Below are 25821 nucleotides of genomic sequence, written 5' to 3'. Positions count from 1 at the left end.
GAAATTTAGGGTTCTGAGGTTTTCCAATTAAACGAACTATCACATATTTAGTAGAATCAGGTACAAGACAGACTCAAAAACAAAACCTAGTTGCTCATTCTAATAATATCCTAGGATAAAAAAATTTCTCTCTCTCTCTCTCTCTCTCTCTCTCTCTCTATATATATATATATATATAAATAAATGACCTCACTAGAGACATCATAATACAGGAATATCAGGATTTTGTTTTAGGTGAATTGGCCATAAAATTACAAATTGTCATTTTTAGCTTTAAGTTACTTTTTTACTATCAATGCACTTAACTACAAAACAAGAAAGTATGGTTCTTGAATGATGGCATATATATCAGAAGGTTAATAATAACTAACCTAAAAAAACAGGTCTTTGAAATGAACACAATTTCTATATCTTATTTATTTATTTTACTTATTTATTTTTTTGAAAGAGTGTGTGTCTGTGCATGCATGCGTGTGAGCAAGGGAGAAACAGAGAGAATGAGAGAGAGAATCCCAAGTAGGCTCCATGCTGTCAGTGCAGAACCTGACACGGAGCTCAATCTCACAAACCGCGAGATCACAATCTGAGCCTAAACCAAGAGTCAGACACTTAACCGAATGAGCCACACAGGGGCCCCTTGATATCATTTTTAATAGATTTAAATTACATCTATCTGGGACTAGTAACACCATTCTTTGGTGGTGGCTCATTATAAGATATTGTATTAGAAATCTGTAAATTAAGCAACTGTTTCTTATGATATGCACCATTTTCCTGGTTGGCATGTTCATCCAGAGATTTTCTTATATAGTTCTTTAATTCTTCAATTCCTTCTCCCGTAATTGCAGAGATGGGGATGATGTGTTGGAACTCCACAGTCCTCTCTGGAATCATGTTTTTCTTAAATAAATGCAAAAAATCTGAAACAGAGAAACTCAAAACTAAGCTGATTTTCATGGTCTTTGAAAAGAAGTTAAAATTATGTTAGAGGTTTGATTTATGAACCAAAAACTTGGCATTTTTAATTCTTTTTTTCCTTCCCTCATTAATAAGCTCTCAGAATCTTTTGTTTTTACAAATGACAATGATAAGATTCTTTGCACATGATAGGTGCTTAGCAAATATTTGTTGGATGAATAGGTTTTAAACCAAATTAAGAATATATTAAAGATAAATCATATATGATTTACTTACAGAAGCAATAAATTTGGTTTTCTTGGAGAGTTCAATGAAGTCAGACAACATATGTCTGAAAGACATTATGTATAAAAATAACATCATTCACGAGTGGGACATTCTAGCTTGCCTCAGTATATAGGTGGCCTTTAGCTTCCCTAAAATACAGACTTATCACTAGTGGTAGGAGCCATACTAAAACTGAAAAGGGTGTGGGGACAGTTCAAGGGTAGATGATTTCAGATGAGTCTGGTTTATCACCCCAAAGGGACTGACATATTACTTTTTGTCCACTTCCCTGCCTCCAAGACAATGGGCGGGGGAATGGCACCCTGATGGGATGGGTTAACATGGGTTAACAGAAAGGCTAGAATGGGAGAGACTGGACAAGCTAACATGGAGCTTGGTTTCTGAGATTCATATGCCCCCAAAGAAATCTAAAGAAGCTAACTCAGGAATTATCACTGAGGGGACTATGTTTTGTTTTACGACAGTCCAAAATAGGCACAAACCCTTGAGTTACCCTCCCTTCTGATACCTCCTCTAAAAATTCCCTTTTCTGCAAGAACAATTAGCAAACAGATCTAATGACTTCATAAAGCAAGTGACATTAAGGAATGAAGATTATTGAGTAGTTCCAAGGGTATTTATATTCTAAGAGTAATTTATTAACTTAAGGTCATCTCCAATACATAAATGACACAGTGGAAAGATTTTTGAGAGGAGAGAAAGGATCTTCTGGTGCTTTCTGCTAGTCCTAGTACACTAGAGTTTATTTTCCCCAATTTTTGTGCCAAGGATAAAAACAGAAAAGTTAGTACCATTTACAAACATATTAGCCACCTTCCGTCCACCCTACTTTTCCTCATTTGTGAAGAGGTCCTCTACTAGCTTCAGAAAAGTGAAAGCATCATCACTGTAGGATACAAAGTGTTCTGCAAAGGTCAATATTCAAAACTGTAGAGAGTCTCTTTAAGTTCCTTTAGACAAAGTGGTCCATTTAGGAACAAATTTTCAAACAAATAAATCCTTTTACAGTAACAGCTTCTATTATTCTATGTAACACATACACAGGTATTCAAGTTCTTTTTAGAAGATTAGTACCCTTCAGAGACCTATAGAGCTAGCATTGCAAAGATACATACTTCTTTAAAACTATCTGCTCTGGTTTTAAATTTGTGGTGTATTAGGGTAATGAAGTTCTAGAACTTGTTAAGTACGTTAAAGTAAAAGAATTTACAGGTAAGATGTTGACTTTTTCCTCTTCTGATCCAAATCCCATTAATTCTTTAAGGGCCCAGTTTAAGTTTTACTTCTTCATGAAGCCTGACCTCTTCTTTCGTCTCTTCTAATTTACTGTCCACATCACAAGTCTGAAACTTGATTATATTACAGTGTTAAAGTTTCATATGGTATGCATTCTTTCTTCATACTTTTTTTAAGAGTAGAACTGGCAGTTTTCTTATCCATTGATTATACCATTGAGCGATCTCTGCACACAAGAGGTAATCATTAAATTGACATTAAATGAACAAATGTATTTACCTTTAGGATTCTGGAGTTGATTCATCAGTACATGGAACATATCTTGGGCACCTGGCAAGTCCATTTTATTAATTGCCAGGAGTGCAGGTTTTGTCTGAAGTTCCTCTTTGTACAACTCCAACTCCTTTAAATAAAAAAAGAAAAACCAAACAATTGTATTAAAATATCTGTATAGATCACCTATTTGGTAATATCTTTACTATGCAGGCCTGGGTAATCAATCTACAGCCCACTCACATTCCTGAAATGCAATAAACCCCAACAACCACAAAACTAAATGATAAAATTCATAAAATGCTTACTGGTTAGGTCATGTGTTAATATATTTTAATTCAAATAATTCAATATATTTAAATTCAAATTGAATTTAATTCCAATATTTTAATTCAAAATCACAGTTGTGATTTTGTGCCAAGGTCCAAATACAGATATCTAGACATCTATTAAGCACACTGATAAAATTCAGAAGCAAATAATGACAACTTAATGTTATACTTGTATTATTCTTGGAAAAAGTAAGTGTACTTAGGAGTAAATCTTCATAACCATGGAGTAGGCAAAGGTTTCTTAGCTATGACACCAATACACAAGCAAAAGAAAAAACAGACAAACGGAACTTCATTAAAATGTAAAATTCTGTGCTTCAAAAAAATATAAAGAAAATGAAGACAACTGATGGAGTAATGGGTTGGGGTGCCTGGGTGGCTTAGTAGGTTAAGTGTCTGACTCTTGGTTTTGGCTCAGGTCACGATTTCAGTTTTTGAACTCAAGCCCGCATCAGGCTCTGTGCTGACAGTGCAGAGCCTGCTGGGGATTCTCTCTGTCTCCTTCTTTCCCTGCCCCTCCCCTGCCTGTGCTTGCTCTCGCATGCTGTCTCTCTCAAAATAAATAAATAAAAACTTAAAAAAAAAAAAAAAAGTGGAGAAAACTGACAGAATGGGAGAAAATATTTGTGAATCATATATCTGGTAGGGATTTATTTCCAAAATATAAAGAACTGTTACAACTCAGCATAAAAAGACAAGTAACCCAATTAAAAATTGGGCAAAGTATTCTGAATAGACATTACTCCAAAGACATACAAATGGCTAATAAGCACATGAAAAGATGTTCAACATCATTAATCATTAGAGAAATGCAGATCAAAACCATAATGAAATACCACTTCACACCCACTAAGATAACTAAAATAAAAAAGACAGACAATAACAAATGTTGGCATTCACGTGGAAAAAATGGAATGCCTCACATAACATTGCTAGTGCGACTATAAAATAGTACGATGATACAGCCACTCTGTTAAAGTCTGGCAGTTCCTCAAAGTGTTAAACATTGATTTCCCATATTATCTAGCGACTCTAGTCCTAGGTATATACCCAAGAGAAATGAAAACATGTCTGTACAATAACCTGTATTCAAATGCTCACAGAAGCATTATTCATAATAGACAAAAATTAACAAGGATATAAGATATAAAAAGTCCTGGAGGTAAGAGACATCATGCTGTGTTAAAGAGAAATCATACGGCTGATAATAGAAAGTAAGGCAGGAAGGGCACAGATGAACTGCTAGGTAGGAGCCAACTCTTGCCAGACCTCAAAAACCATGTTCAGGGTAAGATGTTAACCTAACAGCAGTGGGGGACCATTGAAGCATTTTAAACAAGGAAAAAACATCAGCTTGATTCTTTCACAAAGATCACTCCAGTTGCCAAATAAAAAATGGACTAGAGAATGGTATAATAATAGCCATTATATGGTGACAGATGGAGGCTACACTTGTGGTGAGCACAGCATATTATATAGAGTTGTTGAATCACTATGTTGTACATCTGAAAATAATATAACTTTGTGTGTCAACTAAATTTCAATTAAAAAAAAATGGACTAGAGTGAGGTGAGACTGGAAACAAGGAGATTACATTCTAGTGAAGGGGGGTTGATTGTAACAGTGTGGATGAAGATAAGTAGATGAATTTCAGAGAGATTTAAGATATAGAACTGACAGGGCTTAATGCAGGTGGTGAGAAAGATAGAATCAAGACCAACACGCAGGTTTCTGGTTTATATACCCAGTAAAGTTCTTGGGGAAGATGAAGAGTTAAAAAAAAAAAAAAAGTTAGTTTTATACTAACTAAAATAACTAAGTTATTTTATAAGTCTGATAACTTAATGGGACATCCAATCAAAGATATCTATTAGACAGCTGATCGAAAGCACAACCAAAAGATCTAAGCATCAGAAACAGATTTGGCAGTCATCAGTATATTAACTGTAACCAAATGCTACTTAAACAATGAACAGGAAAGAGCACAAAAAATAGACGAAGAAACAATCTAAAAAGTAGGAATAAAAGTTCAAGCAAAATAAAGTCTGAGAAATATGTAACAAGGATTTGGAACCAAACAAGATTTTATTGGTTGTAACAGTTTGAAGAGTGGGTTAACAGAGAAGAACTGGAGAAAGTAGGTTTAGATAATTCTTTGACATCAAAGCTTCAAGAAGTAGAGGTGGAACATATATTTATTCTAATTATCTGTTATTTAATACAGTCCTATACGCCTACATATTAGACCAAATGCAGAACACAGTAAAACAGAAAACCTACTTTTGTAAGAAGTATTATGGTTTCAAAGGCAGTTCTGTATTGAGTTTGGGAAGAAAGTTGAAATCCAGAAATATCGACCTAAAAAAAGATGGAAAGAGACAGTCTCTAACATAAAAACAACACAAAAAGTTATAAATTTCTGTTTTGAAATGTTTTACTCTCTCAAGTTAAAAACAATTTCTCAACCTATACACTACTGGTAATTTAGTAATTCAAAATAAGTAAGAGAAACTGTGGTGTTAGGATAGCTATAATTATTCTGATAAAATTACAATCATTAATGAAATGAGAAAGCAGTATAGATAAGGTAATTTGTATGTACTTATACAGATAATCTAATGTATGGCTTTAGCACCACAAATGAAGTAGGAAAGAGATACTATACAACATAGCAGAATGTTGACAATCTTAAGGAATTAAACCTTGAAAAGTAGAGCCAAATTTACATCTGATACAGTAATGCCATTTCCACCCCTACAATATAATTGAATTATTTACTGTATTTGACCCCCATTTAAACACTTAGTGGAATAATATATGATACTACCTTATCTTTAAAACTTATTGCCATAAACAATTTCTAGGAAAACTAAACTCATTGATTTTCACATTCATTTGTATATTACATTGGTATGCATATGACTTACAACAAAAAGTAGTTGTCTAGTTCTTTCTATATGCTTGAGGAATTTGTGGCCCATTCCTTTGTTCATATGCGCTCCTTCTATTAAACCAGGAAGATCAGCTACTGATATCTAATACAAAGTTAAATGGTTTGATGAAAAAGAAAACAGTTATATCCACAGAATTTCATATTTCAAATATAAATAGTTTCTAATTTGTGATTACCACTGACTCTTTATAAAGCCAAGATACCTTTATAACAAAATAAATGTTCTAAGAATCAAAATACTTTGTTATCAAAAATTAGAGTCCCAGTTTTACTTATTAATCTAATAATCTAAGAATTCTAGGGATTAGTTTAACATTAATAACATAAATCCTTTTTAGAATTACATTAATTATATTGTTCAATATGAACCTGTCATAGAATTTCAACTTTGTAAATTCTTAAAAGTACAGAAGGATATTAATTCAGCATTTACTTAGTATAGCTCTGTCATTTCAAGTTTTAAATTCTATATGTAATTGATTATTTGGCACTATTGTTCCTTTTTTGTTCATGTTCTACCAGGAGGACTACTGAAGATTCTTGATAAGTAAAGGACATAATGTTCCTATAACTCCTTTTTGAAATGTTAACCATTAATTTACATTTGTGGTTTTCAAAACTCACTGCACATTATAAACACCCAGGGATCTTTGACAAAGTAGAGATGCCCAAGCCCTACCACTAAGGAATTTGGTTTCAAATCTCTGGAGCTCAGGCTTCATTTATCATTGTTCTGCTGAAGCCATCCAGTTAATTCTGATGTGCAGTAATTGATGAGAAGCACTGCTCTACACAAACTGCCCATGTGGATAGGATTTCAGAATTTTAAAGGCAATTATGGCTAAGTGACAAAGTAGTTACCTATACAAAATACAACAGAGGTCTCATGTCCTAAATTTTTTTTCATGTCCTAAAATTTTGTTTGGAGGTTCTCCACTGAGAATTTTGTTATTGAGAATTAAGTTTCCCTTAAAATTTACAATGTACTCTTTTCCTCTAAATATTGCTCTCCAGGGGCGCCTGGGTGGCGCAGTCGGTTAAGCGTCCGACTTCAGCCAGGTCACGATCTCGCGGTCCGTGAGTTCGAGCCCCGCGTCAGGCTCTGGGCTGATGGCTCGGAGCCTGGAGCCTGTTTCCGATTCTGTGTCTCCCTCTCTCTCTGCCTCTCCCCCGTTCATGCTCTGTCTCTCTCTGTCCCAAAAATAAATAAACGTTGAAAAAAAAAAATTGAAAAAAAAAAAATAAATATTGCTCTCCATATTCATATTATCCTGCATTTGTAACTTTATTATTTAATATTCTGTATAATTGTTGGAAGCATTTCATTTTTTACTGTTATATCACTATTAAAAATGAATATAAATCTTAATGTCTTTTTTTTTTTTCAACTTTTTTATTTATTTTTGGGACAGAGAGAGACAGAGCATGAACAGGGGAGGGGCAGAGAGGGGGAGACACAGAATCGGAAACAGGCTCCAGCCTCTGAGCCATCAGCCCAGAGCCTGACGCGGGGCTCGAACTCACAGACCGCGAGATCGTGACCTGGCTGAAGTCGAACGCTTAACTGACTGCGCCACCCAGGCGCCCCAATCTTAATATCTTTTAATTAGGTCAGTGGATTATATAAAACTACACTGATACATCATCACCTTAAGTCCATACTTTACATTAGAGTTCACTTTTGGTGTTGTATACTGTATGGGCTTTGACAAACATATAACATGCATCCACCAGCACAGTATCATACACAATAGTCTCACTGCCCTATAAATCGTCTGTGCTCTTCTATTCATTCTTTCTGTCCCCTTAATTCTTGGTAACCAGTGATTTTTTTGTTATGTCCATAGTTTTGCCTTTTACCAGAATGTCACATAGTTAGAATCATACTGTATGCAGTCTTTTCAGATTGGCTTCTTTCAGTTAGTAATATGCATTTAAGGCTCTTCCATGTCTTTTCATGGCTTGATAGCTCAATTCTTTTTAATGTTAAATAATATTCCATTATTACCACAATTTATTTATCCATTCACCTGCTGAAGCATATCATGACTACTTCCAAGTTTTGGCACTTATGAATATGACTGGTACAAACATCCATGTGCAGGTTTTTGTGTGTATGTTAAGTTTTCAATTCATTTGGGTAAATACTAAGGAGCACAATTATTGATCATACAGTATACATTTTAAAAGTTTTGTTACTTCCATTTTTATTTATTTTTACTCTAATTATTCAAACTATCTATAGTTCTTCCTTATCAAGGAAAAATAACTTAATAGCTAGACCAGAATCCTCTTCAATTAAAACCTTTTTTTTTTTTTTTTTTTTTTTTAGAAAGAGAAAGTTGGAATAAAATCAATTCCATGAACTTTAGAAAATGCTTTTAGGAAACAAAAATCAATAATCAAATATGGCAGTAAAATATGGAATTGCAATGAGAACAAACAGAGATCAAAGAGATAAAGAAGATAGGGGGCGCCTGGGTGGCGCAGTCGGTTAAGCGTCCGACTTCAGCCAGGTCACGATCTTGCGGTCCGTGAGTTCGAGCCCCGCGTCAGGCTCTGGGCTGATGGCTCAGAGCCTGGAGCCTGTTTCCGATTCTGTGTCTCCCTCTCTCTCTGCCCCTCCCCCGTTCATGCTCTGTCTCTCTCTGTCCCAAAAATAAATAAACGTTGAAAAAAAAAAAAAATTAAAAAAAAAAAAAAGAAGATAGGATGCTGTAATGATAAACTGGACCTAAAATTTGGAAGGAGAAGGAAGTTATATTCTTATACAATATTTTACTATGATTGCAGTCAATAGAATTGAATTGTTAATGGTTCCATTTACCAAAACCAAAATCCTGGTAATTTTTCTCCCCCTAACACCACAGAAACAATAAAATATTACAAAGTCCAAGTGCCAAAAGCAAGTACTTTCCCTTCTAACCAACTGTGTTACTTTAAAAATACTCACCTGTCTGAAATCATTATACACAATCTTTCCAAGTTCAGGCTGTAATGTTGTAACTGAAAGAAAAAACAATAAATTAAGGCTAGAATAAAGGCTGGTACTCTCAAAATTGTCTTAGCCTCATGTATAAAATAAATAATATTTCTTTTTTGTGAACAATTTAATTCAGATTATGTTCTCATTTGTTGGAATGGAAAATATAATTATAATCTGCATAGCCATAGATCTAATATAATTAGAGGGCTTCAAAGTTCTTTTATTGTACTTTAAGGATTGTGGTAAAGGTGTTGGTGGGTAGAGGAGAATTTAGGTTTCTATCACTGGGTCTATGGATGAAACTTCTCTAGTCCTTTTCTCATTCAGTTATCCTCAAGCCTCATCAGTTTAGAAACTAGCCTCCTTCCTACAACTCTGAGCTTTTCTTCCTCTTTCCTTCTCAAGAGTCCCTGTATCATAACAATAAATATTGGTTATGTAATTTATAGCAATTAGTCCAAAATTAATTCTACTCCCTCAGAGTCTAATTTTAGAATGGCTTTTATTTTCCAGGTTAATATATGTTTTGTATCTTTTTGTTTAATGATGGCAAAGATTCTATCACATTCATTCATTAGTCTAAACCTTCATTATATTTCATCTAACTACTGCAATAGCATATTTTTCCCAGACCAATTTTCTGACCCATGCCATTCCATTCTCTATATATTATATTCAGAGAGATGTTTTTTTCTTTTTTCAACGTTTATTTATTTTTGGGACAGAGAGAGACAGAGCATGAACGGGGGAGGGGCAGAGAGAGAGGGAGACACAGAATCGGAAACAGGCTCCAGGCTCTGAGCCATCAGCCCAGAGCCTGACGCGGGGCTCGAACTCACGGACCGCGAGATCGTGACCTGGCTGAAGTCAGACGCTTAACCGACTGCGCCACCCAGGCGCCCCCAGAGAGATGTTTTTGAAAAGCAAATCTAATCATTTTATCCTTCTTTCCCTTACTACATGCTCTCTAGACACACAAATCTCCCTGCTACTACAGAGCTTTTCTGTACATGCTATTTCCTCTAGCTGAAACACCTTTCACATCCACTGTGTGTCACTGATTCACTCATGTATTCTTTACACCTCAGCCCTAGCATCACACTTTCCCAAAGGAGTTTTAAGCAGCCACCTACACTCTTTCATAGAATATTATATTCCCTCATAGTCATGTGTGATATATGTGCCTTCCCCTACTAGTCTGTAAGCTCAGTAAGAGTCAGAACGGTATCTGTTTCTGCTTACCAATCTTTGTAACTCTAGTACCTACTGTAGTTCACAGAAATAAATACTTGCTAAATGAAAGTATAGTGCTTAATAAAGGGTAGATGCTCATAAAATCGTAATTAAATTAAATAAATGATTATGCAACAGAGAAATAAATGCAACAAAGCAAGTGCCTAACAAGTGCTAGGAACTTTGCTGAGGGCTACAGAGGTTTCAAGGATTAATGGGAAATGCATGTATTCTATCGGCCAAGAGTTTTTAAACTAAAGCGACGTCAGAGTTGTCATTTTATTCATACTCAAAGGAAGTGCGGTCTTTAAAAGTGTACCTACACACATTAAAATATACAACAAATTATACTTACATGCATAATCTGCGATTGCAGGTTTTGCATGAGAAACCTGACTTAGCAAAGAGGATTTTCCTGCATTTGGGAATCTGAAATGGAAAAATAAAATAATGTATTAAAACAAGTATTATTAATACTTGCTTATCTCTGAATTTTTAACACCTCAGGAAGTAGATTTCTTGGATATTTTCTGAGAATAAAAGTAGAATATAAATTAAAAATAATCTTGAAAAACTTGAGCAACAAAATATACATATGAAAAAATTAAAAACAAATTCATGCTGTACACTAGAGATGTTTTAGTATCTCTGAGAGTAAATAATTCAATTATCTTTAAAAAACCTGCAAATCATAGGAAAACAAAAAGAAACTAATAAAAATATCTATAATCCACTAATTGTAGCCAAATAATGACAAAATATTGATTATACTGCTTTATAGATTTTCTTTTAAACATTTTATATGAACATTTCCAAATACATACAAAAGTGGAGAGAAGTAATGCATCCCATTTAGCCATCACCTAGCTTCAACAAATAACACATTCCCAAAACTTTTTTAAAGCTGGTTTGTTTGAACAGGGACCCACACAAGGTCCGTGCATTACAACTGGTTGATGTATCTGTTAAATTTCTTATGGTAAAGGTCCTCCATCTTGTTTCCCCTCTGCAATTTTATTTTTAAGGAAACTGGGTCATTTGTCCTATAGCAGCATTTGTTTCCCATAGTCTGGATTTTTTTTGTTGTTGTTGGCACCCCCATGATGTCCTTTAGCATGCTCCTTGTGCCCCAGATTTTCTATAAATTGTTAGTTTGATATAAAGCCTTGATCAGGTTTAGTTTTGATTTTTTTTTCCTGAAAGACTACTTTCATAGTTAGTTGGCCTGCTTTTTAAACTGAATAATACATGATGAACACCTTTCAAGGCCCACTGTAATTTACTTAACTAATTTCCTATTGTTAAGCATTTAGGTTATCTCCCAATTTTTTATTAGGAATAACACACAAAAAAATATGTATAGCTAGAAAGACATATATCAACAGTACAGTCACCTGCATGTGCTAGAATTAATAAACAACTATTTTTGGCAAATTTTCTTTCAGCATTTACTTATCTATTCATTATCTAGCTTTTTTCTTAAAACTTTAAATACTACAGTTATTTTCGTTGAACTTTTACACACACTTTAACCTCCTTCTTGAGATACATTTCTTGATGAGAAAATGCTGAATTAAAATAGCTGTTTATTGTAGGGGCACCTGGGTGCTCAGTCAGTTAACTGTCCAACTCTTGATCTCGGCTCAGGTCATGATCTCATGGTTGGTGAGATCACACCTCGCATTGGGCTCTGTGTTAACAGTAAAGAGCCTGCTTGGGATTCTCTCTCTCCCTTGCTCTCTGCCCCTTCCCTGCTCATGTGCACTCTCTCTAAGTAAATGAATAAACTTTAAAAAATAAATAAATAAAATAAAATAAAAAATAGATGTCTGTTTTAAAGGCTTTTATTTTATTGCTAAATTTACCTTAAGAAAGGCCCACCATATAAGGAAGAAAGTACTAGGAACAGGCATCACTTAAGAGAGGATTCCTCAGTTCCATTCAGGTATTTTCATTATATTTATCCAAAAAATATTTATTAAGCATTAATTTATATCAAGCAATATACTAGGCATCAAAAATAAAGCAATCAAGGAGATAAATGTGATCCCTGCTTTTACGCTTTTCACTGAAATTGGAAAAAGTTCTTCTTTCAAAACCTGCCAAACTTGCACTTGGAATAATGGTGTAATACTTTGGAAATATTAATATGAAATCCTACATAAATTCTATAGAAAATTATTCTATAAGAATTCAATAAAAATTCTACCTCTTAGTAGAACTCTTTTAACTTTAAAAATAAATCTAATTAAAATATCTTATTAAATAGATCTTCCTACAATGAATTTAGAATAAAATGTGAGATTTTTTAATGACTCATTTTCCTGTGGAAATACAGTCATCTTTTATCTTATTATACTCACTCAGACTCTTATAACTTTTTTAAAAATTTTATTTATTTATTTAAAATAATCTCTACACCCAACGTGGGGCTCAAATGCATGACCCTAAGATCAAGAGTTGCATGCTCTTCCAAATGAGCCAGCCAGGTGCCCCTCGTGTAACTTTTTGAAAAGCAAATTGAAAAAAAAAGGAAAGCAAATTGCAATCATTTTTATCCATGATTATCACTAACTGAACTTATTTCTTTCCATTATCTTCATATTTTCATAATAGTATTAAACATAGAAAAATGCCAGCAACTATTTCCAAAGAGATCAAAATAAGAGAAGAGAAAGAACGCTAATGATTGAAGAACTGATACTTGAGAGTTTTCCTGGGAAGTACTTAACAAAAACTTTAGAAGCTGAAATCTAACCTATGCAAAGATCAGATTTGACAACAGCCATACAAGTATGTTAGTTATATGACACCTTTCTTCTAAGGTTCAGTTCATTCCTGAAACCAGCAAACAGGTATCTGTTTATGCTGATATTCATAGCAATAACTTTTTAATAATAGGTGCCTAATTTAAAAGTACTAAAATACATATGTTAAGTATTGTATGTAAGAAACATGATGCTTTTAAAAAAAAAAAAAAAGATGAATGCCTGGGTGGCTTAGTCAGTTAAGCATCCGACTTTGGCTCAGGTCATGATCTCACAGTTTGTGACTTTGAGCCCCACATGGAGTTCTGTGCTGACAGCTCAGAACCTGGAATCTGCTTCAGATTCTGTGTCTCCCTCTCTCTCTCTGCCCCTCTCCTGCTCTCTCTCGCTCTCTCTCAAAACACTAAAAAAAAATTAAAAAAAAGAAACTTGATGCTTTATATTGACTAATATCATATCTCTGAAAAGCTTAATATTTCACTATATGTACTCCCAATAAGTTGACAATATAATGATGATAATGATGGCAACTACAAATTGTTCATTGAGCATTCATAAATCCAAGGCATATATTATGCCGTAAATGTGTTATCTTACTCACCAGCAATATTTTACCAACATCTAAATCCACTATTAAAAATGGGAAAGGCTTACAGATGTTCTACAATCTATCCAACACCATCCAGGTGGCCTCCAAAGAATATGAGATTCTAACCCAAACAGTCTCTCACTTGAGTCTCCCATCCTCATTCCAACTTTACTACTCAGCCTTGTGAGGCTGTTCTTAGTCTGTAGAGGTGTCTCTATGGAACTTGAAACACATTTTTGTGTCAAATGAGACTGTAAATGGCTATATTCTCAGTCCACAAAACCCTACTAAACCCAAAACATTGTGAAATATATACAGTTAATATAGAACCTATGGCTCATAACTAAGGTTTATGGAAAAGACTAAATGTGAACACCAGAATCACATCTTTCCCTGTTATAATGTCAACAGGAATGGGGCCTTTATGAACTCTAAGCCATTGCTGTTAAGACCTAGTAGCTAGACAGGCATGGCAAGAGGTAAGGGATTCAGACTGAGGAGTCTGGTAAAGAAGCAGTGAAATCGCTGGAGTGGAAAATAAAAAGAGCTTAGAAAGAAGCTATGTAAGGTGAGGAATGGAACTGGCAGTTTCAAGTAAAGCCAGCAATAAGGCAGTCTTCCCTACCGTTTTCCTAGGTATTCTATCTGACTACTGTGTAATGCTAAAGTGGGGCCAGGGAGAAAGGGACAGGAGAAATGTAATGTTAAAATTTTCCCTTCATTTTTCTCCTTTCTATCTTGCTATCCATCCCCCTCTGGTCAGGTGTCAGCACTGCAAACCCTACAGCTAAATAGCACTGCTTGATGAAAGAATGGAAGCTGGTGAAGGAGGACAACATTGTGGGGGCTGCAGTACTGAGAATGGACAGATCCTAAGTAGAACAAGAAGGACAGGGAAACAGTCATAGCAAGATCCAACTTGGTGCACAATAGGATCTAAGTCTGATGGTTGAGATGGTCTGGATTGGCCTTTAGCCACCTGATTAATAAAATATCAGTATCTCTATTAAGATTTGTAAGAGTGGGGCGCCTGGGTGGCGCAGTCGGTTAAGCGTCCGACTTCAGCCAGGTCACGATCTCGCGGTCCATGAGTTCGAGCCCCGCGTCAGGCTCTGGGCTGATGGCTCAGAGCCTGGAGCCTGTTTCCGATTCTGTGTCTCCCTCTCTCTCTGCCCCTCCCCCGTTCATGTTCTGTCTCTCTCTGTCCCAAAAATAAATAAACGTTGAAAAAAAAAATTAAAAAAAAAAAAAAAAAAAGATTTGTAAGAGTATCTCAATCATTTTATTCTTTTCTTTTTACTTTCTCCTATACGTTTCTTAAAATGTGGTTTGGATTTGTAATTTTATTCCTTAATATCTGGTAACATTTTTTACCTTCTTATACTATTGCATTTGATTTTTTTCTTTGTTGATTCATCCTCTAAGATTCCCACTAGCCTACTTAATTGCTATGATCTTCCTTTCTTTTTAAAAATAAATATTAACTATGAAACTCTGTTTTTGCAATATGAAAGTGACTATATTTAGCAGCATTTCTCAAGTATACAAACAATGCACAAAGTCCATAAATTTATTCCATAAGTAACACTGGTCCCAAATTACCATTTATATTTAATTCCTACTCATGAACTCTCACTCTCAAATTATAAAAATAAAAATATAAATGATACTTACCCTACTAGGCCTATATCAGCTATAAGTTTTAGATCAAGGTGAATGACTCGTTTCTGGCCTTTCAATGGTAAGAAATTTGTAAGTAATTTACCACCAATACCTCCTTCAGCTACCAAAATTCTGTCCTTCTCTTTATTGAGTTCTCCTTAAAAACACAGAGAAAGATACTTAGAGAAAAGATTACTAAGTGGAGCTAATCAGTAATGACATTTTTTTGTTTATAAACAGATGCCAGAAAATTCCAGTTTATAAATCTACAGGACTAAACCAATGGGTTAAGATTCTATTAAAAGTTTGATCCCAGAAAACATTTTGTAAGCAGTTTGATTAGAGGCTAGTTATATATTTTAAAACTGAGTAAATACTCTTCTATATTTATAATAATTTTAAATTTAGCAGTTAATTTTGATAATGTTTATATTAAGTTTTAAAAATATTTTATAAATTAGCAGTTGAAATAGTTTTGTTTTGTTTTTTTTAAATGTTTATTTATTTTTGAGAGAGCGCAAACAGGGGAGGAAGAGAGAGAGGGGGACAAAGGATCCGAAGCAGGCTTGGGGCTGACACCAGCAAACTCAATGTGGGGCTTGAACTCATGAACTGGAAGATCATGACCTTAGCCGAAGTTGGACACTCAACTGACAGACTCTTGATTTGGGCTCAGGTCATGATTACATAGTTGTGATACTGAGCCTCACTCAACGCTGAGTATGCAGCCTGAGTGGGATTCTCTCTCTCCCTCTCCCTAGCTCATGGGCTTTAAATAAATAAATGAATAAATAAATAAATAAGCAAGCAAGCAAGCAAGCAAGCTGAAAAAAAATTCTGAAATTCAAGAGAAGCTATGCCCCACAGCTCCCAAACAATTTTAGAAAATATGCATTTTTCTCAACCTTAGAATCTACAATACACTTACCTATAATTTTACCATTTTCATCAGTTACTGAAATACCCACAGGTACAGGAATTTCACAGTCTTTTCCTCTGGAGCCTTTCAGTGCATTAACACTACAAAAAAATAAAGCTAAATCAAAACAGAGAAAACCCACTATATCAAATGGTCTATGCCCAACCAAATATAATGGTTTACAAAGACTAGCAACAAAGTTTTCTTGTTAATGCAGATGTTAAGTGGCCAAATATCTGTGGAAGAGAAAACTGTCCCTAATTGTTTGCTTGCAGTTTAGACTATCACATAAATTTAACAAAAATAAAATAATAAAAACAAATAATACATAATGATTTAAGTTACCAAGCTAATCACCAAAAGTCATTTTAACCCATAATGAAGTAAAATACTGTATATCTGAAGAGATCATTGCTACAACACAAATAAGCTAGAAATAAAAGGAAAACCCACTGAATAAGAAAGATTTTAACTCTGATCTCAAATAAAGAGTACACTAATTATAGGAGGCTCATCTGACTAGTCTCATACTGTTCATGAAAAAATTAATTGGTATAAACTTTTAACTAGCAATTCTACTTCTGGAAATTTATCCTAAAAAAAAAAAAAATGAACAACCATATAAAATACTATATACACAAGGATATATATTACATTGTGACTATAACAGTAAAAATATCTATAATTACCTCAATAAGTGAATGACAAACGTTATGTTATTTCCAGTAGTATATTAGTATGCAGCTATTTTGAACAATTGTCCGGTGTGGAAAAAAAACGTTAAGTGAAAAGAAAAGGTCAGAAAATACTGTGCTCTCACTTTTGTACCCCAAAATTTTAAATACATCCATATAATTACAAGCTGTCACAAGTCAATTTGCATAAATGTACATAAAAGTCTTAGAAAAGTCAAGAAATGATTAATAGTGGTTACCTATGGGTGGAAGAATTATAGGTGACTGACTTCTTTTTTCACATCTTTTTACTTTATCTGATATTTTTACAATGAGCTTGAATTATATAGAGCCAAAATGAACAAAAATATACAAAGAGATTAGACTATACAGTTACATAATAACTATACTAAGGCTATTACATAATCATCTACTACTTTTTCAGCCAATAATATGTCCCAGGCACTATTAACAGCTTTATTTTTTTAATGTTTATTTGGAGAGAGAGCGTGAGCAAAAGCACATACAAACGAGCACAAACTGAGGAAGGGCAGAGAGAGAGAGAGTCCCAGGAGATACTGTAATGGAATCACGAGTAACTTGTATCACCTGCAGGAAATTACTTTCCATCTGGCACCAATGTATAAATTCCACTTGCACCCCCCCCCCACTTTGCTTACACACACGTTAATGATGACTATCTGATTTGTTTTCTTCACGTTCACCACATGTGTAAGATCTTGTTTTCTCCACTTTCATGTGTGTAAGCTCTTGTTTTCCTCATGTTCACCAGGTGAGTAATATCTTGTGAGCTCAATAAAAACAGAGATAAAACTCCTGTTCCAGGCCCTTGTCTTCTCCTGGACATTAACTTCTCTCATATTCAATTCTGCATCCATTTGCTTACTGGACAAGAGAGAACTCCAGACTCACAGTCTGCAGCATAGAAATTTTAACATTTAAGAGAAAGAGGATCTCTTTTGCATCGTTGGTGGGAATGCAAGCTGGTGCAGCCACTCTGGAAAACAGTATGGAGGTTCCTCAAAAAATTAAAAATAGAACTACCCTATGACCCAACAATTGCACTACTAGGTATTTATCCAAGTAGTTGTCAATTTTCAATTGCAACTCAATAAGAAATAATACAGATACTCACACACAAATTCACAGTCGTGTGTGTGTGTATGACTTTAAAGTTTTGTGAAACTGTATTTAATAGGTGATACATGATACTGTTTCCTATTCTTTTTATTTGAAATCTAATGAATTGATTTTAAAATCCTAATGCAATGTTTTTCAAACATTCACAGAATGTGTGACATTCATACAGTCACAACCAGCATTTAAAACAAGATATGTGATCACTTCAACAATATGAATGTATAGAACAATGCCACAGAACTGTACATTCAAAAATGGTTAAGGGGCGCTTGAGTGGCTCAGTCAGTTAAGCGTCCAACTTTGGCTCAAGTCATGATCTCATGGTCCGTGAGTTCGAGCCCTGCATCGGGCTCTGTGCTGACAGCTCAGAGCCTGGAGCCTGCTTTGGATTCTGTGTCTCCCCCTTTCTCTGCTCCACCCTCACTCACACTCTGTCTCCTCTCTCTCTCAAAACATAAACATTGAAAAAAAATTTTTTAATGGTTAAAAGAAATTTCATGTTATAATGTATATTTTCCCACAAGAAAACAACAATGTACAATATGCCACAGAATAGAACAGAAAATAGACATAACATACATAGTCGGGTAAAGTCTAAAATGTTTCTCACTATGGATGGCAGTAAAACTCATTTGAAAGTAGCACAATAAAGAACGGAAAGACACAGTCTGAAAACACTGACTTAGAGCACTTAAAAGGAAGTCTAATAATCGAGATCTTCTTCCCAGGACTAACTTTTTCACCTCCCCAAAATTAAAGCACATGAACAATTTTTAAAGGAAAAGAAGGGAGTTAAGATTTACATTCAATAGGGAACAAATCTCTTCAGATGGAATTAAGTGAGTTTTGTCTGAAAAACAGAAAATGAGGAGGTGAAGGTAGGTGGGGGGGGGGGGGGAATTGGCAACAAAATACTGATAAAACTTGGTTGTTTGGGGTAAGGACATAGACTGGTTGGAAAGTACTATATTCTTGAGGTAAAATGGGGGATAAATGAAGCAATGTGTAGATATTAGTGCATAAAAAAAATTCTCTGTAGTAAATATTAAACTCCAAAAAAATATTTCAAAAAGTTAAAATACCAATCTATTCTCAAATCAATCATTCATGATTTTAACTGATTTATACAAAGTTTTTGAACTGAAATTTACAAAGCGATACCTTAAACTCAGAGCATGATACACCATACCCCATTGTAGGAGTTCATCTTTGAGTCTACTACATGTAAGGCATTAGTTTATTCTTGATTCTCAAAAAGTGTGTTATCCCTGTTAGCACTGCAAAATGAAAACAAATGAGAGCTCAATTTCATCAATTCAAGAGTCTCATCTTTTGGTTCTATAACCAGAAACCAGATGTCAGATAAGGTAACTTGAAAATCACTTGTAGATTTCTGAGTTGACACAAACAACACTGAACAACTAATTACAAAAACACTGAACACTGCGTAACATAGTGGGCCATAAAAATGCATCTCCTAGACCTGACTGCAGGGAACATAACTGACCTATGGTCCAGCTGCTGTGCTCTGAAATCTTAAAGAGATGATGCTTCTTGCAGTCTACTTCCAGCCAATGACTGGGTACAGCAGGGTTACTAAGGCAACCCCTTTGTAGCAAACTAAGATTCCTCTGATGGGCAACTTTTGATTAAGGAATCACCATCAGCTGTGCCTAAACTTTCTTAGAACTACAGAGCAGACTAAAACTTTGCCCTTCCTACTCTCCTTCATAAGGCATTAGACCTGCAAAGTGGTCAGACAGCTTTCCCAACTACCCCTCAGGTCCCTCCCGAATTTGCCTTTACAGGTGTTTAAGTGTTTTCCCCAAAAAATCTCTCATTCAGCTCATCCTACCTTGGTACCTACTTCTTGTAGGACCCAAATTTAGACACATGAAGACATAATTCACAGAGCTATAAAATAAATTCTGGCATTCAGTAAGTTTATTCAACTTCGTGACTTAATTTACCTGAACTCTACAAGATAAACAAGACTGTCACCTCCTCCTTAGCTTCTATGACACTAAATCTCTCCTGACTCTCTATTTTAGATCACATCTTCTGCTTCTTTCCCTTAAATGTTGGTGAATAATAGAATTTGATCCTCAATCCTTTACTCTTCTGTAATACACTTACCCTGGTCCATACTTATGATCAACAAATTTATCGCTAGACCTGACCATATTCCTGAATGACAGACCTATATTTTAAGTGCTTGCTTATATCTTTATAGACCCTTCAAACCCCCTTCCTCTACATCTCAGTTGCCACTTTCTACCATAATCCTTCTCAAAGAATGATACTACTATCTACCTACTACTCAAGTCAAAACCAGGAAGTTATCCTTGATTCATTTTTCTCCTTCAGTACTGCCATCAATCACGAAGTCTAACTTATTTCACTTTTTTAACCTAGCTCTAATCCATCCATCTGTCAATCCAATCCATCATTCAGCTAATGTTAACTGAATATCTACTATGTACCAATCACTGTACTATACATCTGGGGAGAAATGATGATCTAAACTCTTCTCTGCTCTCATGGACCTCAACAGTAGACTGGTAAGAGAGCAGACAGTAATCATTATGTGAAAAATGGAAAATTATAACTGTGACAAGTTTTATGAATTAGAACCTACACATGTGAGTAGGTATGGGAATTATGACTTAATCAGAGAAATCAGGAAAGACTTGAGCTTAAATCTAAAGGATTCATAGGAAGCAACCAGATGAAGGTGAGGAAAAAGTATTACAGGAGAGATAACACAAACAAAGGACCAGTGATAGAAGACAAATACCACTATAAGATACTAAAAGAAAGCCAACATGGCTGGAATGCAGAAAACATAGAATGTAGAAGGGAATGTAGAGGGCCTGTACCTAGAAAGATAGGTACAGGCCAGACCTTGAGAACTTCGTCACTTACAAAATATTGCGAAATTCTGTAAATTGGCCTCAATCAACACGTCCAATCCATTCTTTAACCAATTATCCCTAGAGTGATCTTCCTAAACGTTAATGTATTGTCACTTGCCTATTTAAAATCCTTCAATGGCTTCCGGTCACTCTAAGATAATATTCAAACTGTAACACAGTATATCAGATCCTTCATAATCTGGACTACAATGTCTTTATTTTATTTTATTTTTTTAATATATGAAATTTATTGTCAAATTGGTTTCCATACAACACCCAGTGCTCATCCCAAAAGGTGCCCTCCTCAATACCCATCACCCACACTCCCCTCCCTCCCACCCCTCATCAACCCTGTTTGTTCTCAGTTTTTAACAGTCTCTTATGTTTTGGCTCTCTCCCACTCTAACCTCTTTTTTTTTTTTTTCCTTCCCTTCCCCCATGGGTTTCTGTTAAGTTTCTTAGGATCCACATAAGAGTGAAACCATATGGTATCTGTCTTTCTCTGTATGGCTTATTTCACTTAGCATCACACTCTCCAGTTCCATCCACGTTGCTACAAAAGGCCATATTTCATTCTTTCTCATTGCCACGTAGTATTCCATTGTGTTTATAAACCACAATTTCTTTATCCATTCATCAGTTGATGGACATTTAGGCTCTTTCCATAATTTGGCTATTGTTGAGAGTGCTGCTATAAACATTGGGGTACAAGTGCCCCTATGCATCAGTACTCCTGTATCCCTTGGATAAATTCCTAGCAGTGCTATTGCTGGGTCATGGGGTAGGTCTATGTTTAATTTTCTGAGGAACCTCCACACTGCTTTCCAGAGCGGCTGCACCAATTTGCATTCCCACCAACAGTGCAAGAGGGTTGCCGTTTCTCCACCTCCTCTCCAGCATCTATAGTCTCCTGATTTGTTCATTTTGGCCACTCTGTACAATGTCTTTATTTTAAAACAAGCTGCCCCACTTGTACCACAGTTATGCTAGAAATATTTATTATGTCACCAAACAGCTTGTTCCCTCCTAACCAGTGACTTTATAAATGTTGTACACTTGCCAACACACCTTTTCCTGCCTTGATTGTCTGGCAACATCCTATTCCCCTTTCAAGACTTGGTTCAAGCACCACTTCCAAAATCTAGGTAACTGAGTAAGATTTTTCTTCAATTTCTTTATAATAGAAGAAAAAGGTTTTTTCCCATATTTTGAGAGCAACATATATTCCATAAAAAAAATAACAAAAATTTGCAAAAAATAAAGGGAATATTTTGATGTCACAGAGAAAAGACCAAAACAAGCCAAAGGAAAATACACAAGAGACAGATCAGTGAAACAGGTTCTAAACCTTAAGATCCTGGCAGAACTACTGGTGACGGTGGGGTGGGTAGCACAGTTGAGATTTGAAGAAGTTTTCCCAAAGACTGTCAATGACAATTTAATTTTAGAAGAAAATAGTGGGGATTCAGATCATTTTCTGTTTCTACAGAGAAGTACAAAAGAATATAAACAGACATTGCGAGAAGAAAATAAAAATGTTTAAGAGTCTCAAAACATTGCATAGTCTCTACCTTTTATCCTCACTAGAGCTAATTATTGTAGATGTTTGCTCAGTTATGAATAGAGGATATAATTTATTTCAAATTACCAATTCAATTTTTATCTTCTAACTTTTTTTTCCCCTGGGAAAAATTTTCAAAAATCAAAGTCATTCAGGCAATACTTACCGACTATTTGCTCCTTCTCCAGCCACAAACCGTTTCTGAGGATATTTGTCTTTAAGTTGTTTTAAAGTCATTTTCTTATGGGCTACAACCCAGACGTCACCACCTTTTCCACCTTCTCCACCTAAACGAGGGTAACCCATTCCACCACTTCCTCCCCGGGTGAAGAGTCTTAGGTTATCAATGAAGTTTCCATACTTTAAAGACAGAGAGAGAGCATTAAGATACCAAACATGCTTACCAACTTAGAACTCCTTTCTAGTCCTTTGCTGCCACTAAAGCTCCTAAAAAAAATCAATACCGCTTTGTGAATTCCAAATCCATAATCTTTTCTTAGTTCATCTCTGGTCTGACCTCCCTTTCCCCTCTGATTAACTCCTCTAATACCTCTTTTTTTCAATGATCAATTATTGTTCCACTTTTTGTCTGAAGGTTTATGACATTGTCCCACTTTTCAATCTAGACTTTTTCCTCTGGGTGACCTCAGACCATACCAGCTAACTATCACCTGGGTGAGATATTCTCTATGCCTAGTTGTTGAACATTTCCACCAGGAGGTAAGCTTAATAGTCTAAAGCAACTAAGGGCAAAACCCACTACTTAATTTATATTTGAAACCCCTTAAATAATCACCTTTTCCTAGATATTAGTCGAAAATATAATAATCACATCAGATACAACATGATAATATGAAAACACAAACTTTTCCTCAGGTAAATTCTGTTCCCCCAGTGTTCTTGCAAATAATGGAACCACAGTTTATCTAGTCATTGAGACTACGTAGGGGAATCTCTGACTATACCTGCTTCTTTCCCCAAAGCTCTATTTATTTTTCCTTTCTGGTACAACTTAGTATCTTGACCATCATATTAGCTCCTAAAATGCTCTTGCTGTGTTTAGTCATTCCTTCCTCAACCCATTCTTTGTCTTGCTGCCTGAACTATTTTTCTGAAAATGGGTCTGATCTCTATGTTTCTCCCAATTAAAAAACCGTTCATGTTTTTTTTTTTTTTTAGTTTTTGCTGTTTATGAAATTGTCTAAAATTCTCAGTAGTCAAAGCTCTTAACCTACCTTTCCAGTTTCATTTTTGTTCCTTCAACCTCACCTATCTCTCCTTCCTCACTCTGCTCTGTCCATGACCTACTGTCACATCTCCGTGCCACTGTTCATTTTTTTCCTTCAAAGTCATTTGTTCTTTTCTATCATAAACCTACCTACATGTCCTATTTTCTGATATCTTTGTTAATGCTGCTAACTAACACCACTAACTTTGCTGGGATTTCTCAGCAGTTAGATCTTATCTCTTATTACACCCTTTGAAAACTTACACTGCATTTAGTGTTTACTTGTTTCCCTCACTAAACTTCTTGTAGGTAAAGATCCTATGTATTAACCTCTCAATTATCAAAATTCCTTACAGAGTAATGTCTTAAATTCATGGCCCTTAGTCATTTAGCATAGTTTAAATATCAACAACATCTGGGAACGTTTTTTTAAACTACACAGTCCACTGACCATTCTGCTATACTCTGGAGGAGGGGATGAGGATAGGTCTCACCAGGATTATTTAGAAAAAATTCCCTTGGTGATTCTGATGCAGTTTAGATCTCAGATTGCAGTGGATAGGTACACAACAAAGATTCATATATTAGTCTTTGAGTATGCAAACATAGTCATGAAATAGGATGTTGTAAGGAAACAAGGTAGAAGGAATATGGAAAAGAACTTGAGGAATAGACAAAGTATTTTTCTCTGAGGGTGAAGAACTTATGCTTTGATTCTTCCAGGCTATGCCAGAAATGCATCACATAAAAGTGAATAGATTCCCCTTGCAAACAACATGGGGAGGAAGTGACTGTTCATGGCAACCATGCCCTTCGTGACTTACCCACCCCCCCAAAAAATGTAGCAGTTTCTTTTTAGTTGAAGAATTAGTTACCTCACATGCCCAAGTACTACCTTTCACAAGTCTCTTTTCTTTTGACTACCTATTTTTTGAAAAATAGAGGGTTGGATAAAGTATAATTCAGAGATATTACTCATACCTCTACCTCCAATAAAAAGAAAGTTTCTGTTTTTAAAGTTCCGTTCAACAGGTGCCACATTTTTTACTCCTCCAAATTCATCAGACTCAGAAGTTTAGAAAGCAAACTTAGGAGTATCTGACTCTTTGTTGTTTAATAATGCCGGTTAAGTTTCAAAAAAACATTACTAGGAAAGCTCTTAAAGAGATTTTTTTTTTTATTTGGAGCAACTATATTTTTACAGAAATGATTCTACAACAGGCACTGCATACAAAGTGAGAGAAATTTCTTGCAAGAAGGAAGCCAATTACATTACTTTCGTTTTCTGATGAAAAGTCTTTAGAAAGCTCTTAAAAACCGTGAACTTGAGGAAAACTTTTATAAGACAAGGCTATGTATATTACTACCTAAAAGAAAGAAGACACGCTATTTGAGCCAAAAGAAAAAGTCAACCTTACACGGTACGTATACTATATTGCATATCTAAAACCTAATTTCCTTAGCTCCCCATTCCATGTGCACACAATTCTCCTGAAGAACCTCCACACCTGGGCCCCCAAACAACAGTTCTAACCATTCCAGGTAGATACATTCTTCCCACTTCTCAAAAGCCAAGTCTGACTCCGAAGGACTGAGAGGAGAAAACTACAGTAGAACAAGAAGGAAAAAGGCCCCCAGAAAGAAAAAGGGGAGGGAGGAAAGGGGAACCAAAGGTGGGGCTACAGGCACCAATCTGTCGAGCTTCAGGCTGAGAGGCACCAGTCACGGACCTTTCTGAACCACACGCTACCGCACCGCACCATGACTGCGACGTTCTAGGGCTGACTCCCTCGAAAGTGTACACACGGACTCACCGCGCGAAAGTTTTACGTCACCGTTGCCGCCAACGCGATATTTCCTCCGCATGGGTCAGCGGAGACGGTGCATGCGCTGTATGATGGACTCCCACCAACTGGCACAGGCGCAGGCGCTGAGCGGCTTGCCTTAATGGTAGGTGGGAAAAAGTGACTTCTGTTTAGGCGTAAAGCAGCGAAAAACACTGAGAAAATGTCGAGGGGCACTGTGGCAAAGGACAATCGGGTGCACAGTGGATATCTCAGGAATGAATACTTTGCATGGGAAGGGACTGGAGACTGAAAGGCCGCGAAGGAATTTTTCCGCTAAT

The 25821-nt window shown here is 35.6% G+C and overlaps 1 protein-coding gene across 2 annotated transcripts; it reads right to left on the bottom strand.

The window, feature by feature from the left end:
* Positions 1–591: 591 nt before the first annotated feature.
* Positions 592–25500, bottom strand: GTPBP10 (GTP binding protein 10). Of its 2 annotated transcripts, XM_030307915.1 has the most exons (10): positions 25427–25500; positions 22635–22828; positions 16167–16258; positions 15251–15395; positions 10575–10648; positions 8954–9006; positions 5975–6082; positions 5328–5405; positions 2722–2845; positions 592–920 (listed from the first exon to the last, which is right to left on the bottom strand). In XM_030307915.1, the coding sequence occupies exons 1-10, from the start codon at positions 25457–25459 to the stop codon at positions 670–672; spliced, it is 1152 nt and encodes a 383-aa protein (XP_030163775.1). In that variant the 5' UTR covers positions 25460–25500; the 3' UTR covers positions 592–669. The 2 variants fall into 2 exon arrangements, with proteins under 2 accessions (XP_030163775.1, XP_030163776.1); XM_030307916.1 differs by lacking the exons at positions 5328–5405; positions 5975–6082.
* Between the last annotated feature and the right edge of the window lie 321 nt (positions 25501–25821).

Source organism: Lynx canadensis, chromosome A2, assembly GCF_007474595.2.
Source record: "Lynx canadensis isolate LIC74 chromosome A2, mLynCan4.pri.v2, whole genome shotgun sequence".
In the NCBI taxonomy this organism is placed as follows: Eukaryota; Metazoa; Chordata; class Mammalia; order Carnivora; family Felidae; genus Lynx; species Lynx canadensis.
This window is presented reverse-complemented; position numbering and strand designations above follow the sequence as displayed.

What these genes read in the sequence shown, in the direction of transcription:
- GTPBP10 (XM_030307915.1), bottom strand. Translation starts at nt 25,459, where the DNA reads ATGGTGCGGTGCGGTAGCGTGTGGTTCAGAAAG. An exon ending in TGTATAATGATTTCAGACAG is followed by an intron (nt 6,083 to 8,953) that starts GTGAGTATTTTT and finishes ACTTTGTATTAG; the next exon opens with ATATCAGTAGCTGATCTTCC. An exon ending in CCATAATACTTCTTACAAAA is followed by an intron (nt 2,846 to 5,327) that starts GTAGGTTTTCTG and finishes TTTTATTTAAAG; the next exon opens with GAGTTGGAGTTGTACAAAGA.